General features: G+C 42.1%; 1 protein-coding gene across 1 annotated transcript; it reads right to left on the minus strand.

Annotated features, from left to right (window-relative positions):
• Positions 1-3831: 3831 nt before the first annotated feature.
• On the minus strand, positions 3832-4324 carry PHALS_06450 (nad-specific glutamate; the record flags this gene model as incomplete). Its single annotated transcript, XM_024719738.1, has 2 exons — positions 3832-4016; positions 4126-4324. The coding sequence occupies 2 exons, from the start codon at positions 4322-4324 to the stop codon at positions 3832-3834; spliced, it is 384 nt and encodes a 127-aa protein (XP_024585007.1).
• Between the last annotated feature and the right edge of the window lie 2283 nt (positions 4325-6607).

Below are 6607 nucleotides of genomic sequence, written 5' to 3' on the forward strand. Positions count from 1 at the left end.
ATGTTCGATAACTGACTATTAACAGTTAGTATGGAGTGAGGCTACAACCCGTCTGTCTCATGGACCTTCCCTTTGCAAAGTCTATCAACCTCACCAGTAACTTATTTTGTATCTTTGTATTTAACACAATCAACTATGATCGCAATGTGTGTCTCGCACAATCACACAAACTATTAGTTGTAAACTTGCGCAAACATACACACAAATACGGTACGTACCTCGTACCAACAGGCCGCTACTTCACGGAGTCCTATCACGTCATACGTGTCTAGTAGTTGTCAGAAGACTCCATCATGGTATTTCCATTATATCGAGAAACACTCGCCTAAACATAATACGTACTTCGGTACAGTGTGAAATATGTGTGGGAAGCATATAGACATTTGGACGTAATCTCGCCAAATACATCAAACACGTTCATCGGAAGTAATTTCAATGAGTCGAGTTTTTTTTTCTTTTCACTGGTTAAGTATCGTATAATGATGTATATATATGAGAAGTACCATGACGAATAATCATGATTTGTATCGGTATGAATTAGGAGGTTGGGACTTTTGATAGGCGAGGTCCGCAATACACGTGAGCTGCTAGTCTCATGCTCTGCAGCTCAAAGAGTCTTATCATTGACATAGAAGAACATACATATATCGATAAACCTGACTTTAATGCGTACCCTTCTTGACCCCTTCAGTTGAATAGTCCTCATACCCCTCGAAAGACTTTCGGTTCTACTTCCAAGCTAAACGCTTTATACGTCAGCTAGCGCAGACCTTCAGAATCAAATCTTCTGTATACGAGGTTCATAGCTACCTGTTTGTTCCAAAGTGCTAGGTGTCAATGCAGAGGCCGAGTCGTAATCAGACTGTAATCCTTGTGGGAATGAGACATAATATGCTCACAATCCGACTATTAGACATCAAGACATGCTAACCAACTATCTGGCTTCATTTAACCCCAAGAGGAGACATATGTGGCCGCGCTACGACCAGTTACGATTTTTCTTTGCCTAAAAGCGTTCACCAGCCTTGATACGCTGGTGAGGTACCTGTCGGAGCGCCTCAACCAGGCATTGATGAGACCACAACCAAATCGCGCCGTGTAGCTGCTATTACTGAGCCTCCAGCCCGTTAAGGGTAAAGAAGAGGTGGTTCTCTTCTTTCGAGAAAAGCAAACTGGGAATAACCTTGGTCCCTCGTGATGAAGTAACTACGTGTCGTGTTACCAGTATTAAAGCCAGGAGACCGCGCGCGAGATTAAAAACTAAAATGTAGTATCTCTATAGCAAAAGCAACCATCCCAGCGACAAATGTTGCGGCTGCCCACACCGCCTGACCAGCCGTGCCACGTGCATTCAGAACCTTGTGGGTGAAAAAACTTGCACACTGAAGCAAGAAACTAATATAGTCTAATTTCCGGATTGGCGGCGAGACCAAAATCGCGAACGGCTGACATATCATTAAAGGTTTTTTGTCCGGGTGTGGATCCCACTAAAAATATTTGCGTTCACAGAAGCTCCCACTAAGACCTTTTTTGTCCAATTAATCTCTTCCGAGGATGCGTGGGGTGTCGCATTGAATGCGGATCTCAGCCTCCGTGCCAAGAGGCCGATTGGCGTGCGGAACGTGAATTTCTAACGAGGGTGCTGAAGGCGATGGAAGATTGTTAGCTGAGAGGAAAAATGAAATTTCGTAGCTGGGTGTCGTGATCACAGGTTTCGAGTTTAGGTGCGCAAATTGTGCAGAGTCGTGGCGTAAAGAATGCCTAGTATTCGGGTGAGTTCTTGTAGCAACAAACGGTCTGGCTAAATAAAATTTGGAGAAAGCGTAAGTGACTTAAGGACTCACTGTGGTTATTCTGATAGGGACACCCCGGCTGCCTTATCGAACAAGACCTGTATGAAACTCTCAGGCTATCTATCGGAGCCACATCAACCCCCACACCAATTGAAATGCGCGTACGTAAAATTATTACCAACGAGTCGACACGAAGAGTTATAGCGAAAGACCTCGCGGCATTAATGTCAATTATTGTACAAATACATTTCTTGGAATAATGTAGCAAATGCTATCGCGTGCTTTCACGGGTTAATCATTGACCAGCATTCGGAACGAGAAGGCATTTATGATGGTACATGCTATCAAACAAGCTGCACTTTGATGGCTTGTTCCGACCCTTTGCACTCATCATCGTTATCCTGGAGCCTCGGCCTTTACTTCGCTCAAAAACAGTTTAAAGCGCGTTTGAGACCAGAATTTTGGCATCTATACTGTGTAATGGGCTACTCTAGCTATTCCATGAAGATACATCTACGTACCTTCTGCATATATTGTGGAAGTTTAAAAACAGAAGATTACAGTATGGTGTTCTTTAATGCATACGCTACATCTTAAATGAGTCACAAACATTCTATGTGATAAAAAATACTGACCGCTACTTGGGATATGTACTGGTGGCGAGACCGATGTGTCTCTGTCTTTCGAAGTGCTAGGCGTAGGCCAGTCCCTCCCACTAGATACTCTCCACGAAAGTTAAAGTTCAAGCTTTTTGAGGTTCAAGCTCTGTACATCCAAGATCTTTTACAAGTTCAACTGACGTTCAGCCTCAGTAAACCCTTGATTTCATTTTATCAGGAACCCAAGGTTTTGTTAGTCAACCACTAGAAGCCTTGTGGGGTGTTTTGCATGTAACGAGAAAACATGTACTCATTTTCATTTAGTTGCAAATTTACTGTTAAGATCTTAAGTCGTTCTTCCTCCCTTCAAGTTGGGAATGTCCTTCTCCCACCACGTCGGGATTCGCTTCGTTGCACAAGCGTGTGTGTTGTGTTGAGGGACTGTTGTAAATAGCGTTCTCGTACATAGCGGTACTGTAGTAGTTGTCAAATCGACTTTAGAATCATTATGATAGCCTTAGGCATAGATAAAAAAAGGACAGATACATTTCTAGCCAACAATTGGAGTTGAGGTAGACCGAAAATTATAGAGAAGAATTGTGGAAGCTGGACACCAACACTTTTACTATACAAAATCTCATGTTTTAACGTCCGCCAATGTTCGGTGCAAACCCATATCATTTATTACTGAGCGCTTTAAATGGTTTTAATAAAATCTAAGAAAGTTGTGGTCTATTACGAAGCTTTTACCAAGCCCGATAAATTTGAAACTGGAAATTTGAGTCATGATTCAGTAGAAAGGATCGTTTTTTTTGTCAACGTGGGGTCGTTCGTGTGAGGAGACTATCCGCTACGTTATCTAAGAAAATACCTCGCAAAAGCATTTGAAAAAAAATCGCGAGGAGACGATCGCTTTTGGTGATAACGACTTGTATATGTACACTCGTGCTTCATTAAAATTTACGAGCTGCTGACTAACTCCGTTGGCGTCCACACCATTTGAATGGGCCTAAGATAATGACCAAAAGGCATCCTATCGAATCCAGATCTCTATCATACTAATCCGACTTTTTGTCAACATAAACATCACCGTCTATTTTGACACAAGATCTCAAATTAAATCAAACAATGACTAGAGATCGGATATTTACTTAACATTTCAAATTACAAGCCATTTTTCACAATTATAATGTTTGGTCAATTTCAAGCATAGCACAGAATATACTTCACTTAGTGCGTTGTATCCATCTCTGCACAATCGCTACCACGGGCAAGTATGTCAGCAATGTCGTTTAAATGCAGCAATAACAACGGACGGGCATCATCCACTAGACGTTGCGTATTCTTTAATGTACTGTGCCGCCATGTTACCCAAATTTCAGTGTGATACTGCCTCCGTAAATTGCAAACCTTCACGGTGCACAATCTTATGGCAAAATTCAACGCGACAATGGAGCAAATGTAAGCCAAACTCGAATGAACGGTAGATTATCCTGGATCAAAGTAAACAAACGCTTTTGTTCTTCCTCGCATACACTTTCAAAACGAGCCAACACAGCGTTGTGCACACGCGTTATTGAGCGGCTAATGCGCTCACCTGCAGGTGGCAAAGCCGATGTCGGATCTTTTTATACTCACGAAAAAGTAGATGAGCCTTCAAACGAGCCAGCGCTTGAAGATTATCCACCTGTTCAACCACTGGCTCGTTCTTTACCGCGATGAGCTCCGCATACTGGCTTCGACTATGAGTGCGGCCAATGCAAACATGAGCGGTTTGAGGTCGACAAACGCTTTTTGGAGTGTACGAGTACGCAAAGACTCGATTGGTAGGTCAACACTGCCTGCGTGTTTGCGCAAATATCCTTTCCTATCCTGTCGCGGATTTGTTGACGGCATCGATCGGACTACCCAACCGTCTCCACTGTCGATCATTGTACGGCGCTGAGTCTAGCACCGCTCGCTGGATACGACTCAGGTTATTTCTGACGCCTCTGCTGCTGCAATCGGAGTTATTGACGTTGACCATGTAGGGTTCTTGTTGAAGGCAAGTACAGATTTTTGGTGTTGTTAATGCACATACCAAGACTCTGCTGTGTGTAGCGATCATCAAGCGACGCTGTGAAGATTTCAAAATGTATCGCACTTTAGAATCAGCAAAGAGTAGTAGTTTGATAACACTTTTGCATGGCTTTACGCTGCATCTATTATTTGATAAAGCGAGATATAGCCGGCGTCAATCTCAATCAGTGGTCGTCCGACTTAAACACACAACCATGGTGAGCTTTACAACATCTGCCTTTGGAGAATTGTGCGCAGCACTTGCACGTTTTGTCACTCGATTGTAGCCGTCAATGCTACGACTCTACGACGGTATTCTTACTGACTTCAATAAGTAAAAAGTCTCGAATCATGTAGTTTGCACTGAGTGCAGATGTTCTTGATGGAAGTCATCACAGTTACAGAAAGACTTGACAGCTCTGCTGCTATTCATGTATCTGAACCGAAATCGAATACCACCAGCTAGTGGAACGCCATTAAAGTCTCGACAGCAACATGACAGGGAAATTTATCTCACCCAGCAGACCAGATCAGAAGCATGCCACCGCTGCACAATTTAGAGGGTGGCTGCGTACGCGGTCTAGCACAAGCCACTCGAAATGCATCGTGAGGAGGCTTTACATGATCTTTTATTACCACACTATTAGCATTGAGTCATACGCATTTCGTTCGAATATTATATCACTTTCAGCTTTGTAACTCGGCAAGATCGAGGACGACCAACCAGATTGATTATCGGTAGAAATCCGATTTTTAATCTTATGGACCAAAACAAGCCACCATACTTATGTACAGAATTCTTTCATGCTAATTCAAGAATCGGATTAAGTCAGGAGATCGATTTATGCCAGATTCTAAATATAGATACATGGAAGATTTCAGAGAAAAATGGGTTGTAAAAGCATCTACTATCAAAAAGGTCAAGTCATGATCATGACTGTAAATACACGTATGCTCCGACTGCGTTAACTTTTCTCGTTTGAACTCGTTTTCTAATGTCAGACAGGATTTGACAAGCGTTAGAGACGTAACGATAATGGGTAGAATCTCCATATAGAGCTGGATACGTGTCCCATATTCAATTTCGAGCGTTATTATGATTACTCATAATTATTAAAAGTACAAAGTAGCTAAAATATTTGCTCAATACTATCGGAGGACATCAGCGAGTTTATACAATCTTGTGGCGCCGTATAAAGATTGATATTATTTGTAGGGTCTTTCAGCAGAATCTTCCTCATTTTCATTTGACCTTAGATGTAACGTGGCTACACGTACTATGGTATGAAAGGGTGGGTCACACAAGCGTACAAAGGTGTGGACTACACAAGTTGGTGTAATTAAGAAGCCACTACGTGGCGGGACTGCCAGTAGCTATGCACAGTAATCAGGTCTTACTATTTAAGTTAGAAAACCCAAGATTCTATATGTAGGCGACTCTGCCACAAATAAACAAGTAAATACAGTTTCAATTTTGAACGGAAGAGTGTATTTGCCTCGAAAGGTTTTGAGTACTCTTGGAGTTAGTCGATTGCGATCCGCTACACTCGTACTGGTTCTAGTATACCGTAAGGTCGGTGACCTTAAAAAGCTACCTCTGAGTAAAGAGCCCCGGCAGCCCCGCTGCATTAGATACCCGTCTACATCTTAAAGTCAGTTGTTCCTAGGCACAAGAAAGGAGTCAGCATATTAATATCTTATAGAGTTTTCGATAATGAAAAGCATCAAACAGTAGATGGTTATGCATCATATCAGAGCTCTTAATATAATCTAATAGAATGTATCGTCATCAGCATTGGTGATCAAATTTCTGTGAGTGTTCGACATATGGCACAGCAGCGGGGCTGCCGTAGCTCTTTGCTTAAAGGAAGCTAAGCTAAGGTCACCGACATTACGTTCTTTACAAAAACCAGTACAAGTGTAGCGGATCGCAATCCGGTACTAGAGCTTTAGCAAGGCAAACGAACATTTCTGTTCAAAAACGAAACTGTATTTAATTGTTTTAGTTGCGGCGGAATCTAAAATGCTAGGTTCTCCTTATTAATATAGTGATACCTAATTAATATAGCAAAACCTAATAAGTATGTCAATATACATTACTACAGTAAAACCTGTCTAAATTAAACATGTTGGGACTGGGGGACAGTGTTTAATTTA

The sequence above is a fragment of the Plasmopara halstedii genome, assembly GCF_900000015.1.
Source record: "Plasmopara halstedii genome assembly, contig: Scaffold_2956, whole genome shotgun sequence".
Taxonomy (NCBI): Eukaryota; Oomycota; class Peronosporomycetes; order Peronosporales; family Peronosporaceae; genus Plasmopara; species Plasmopara halstedii.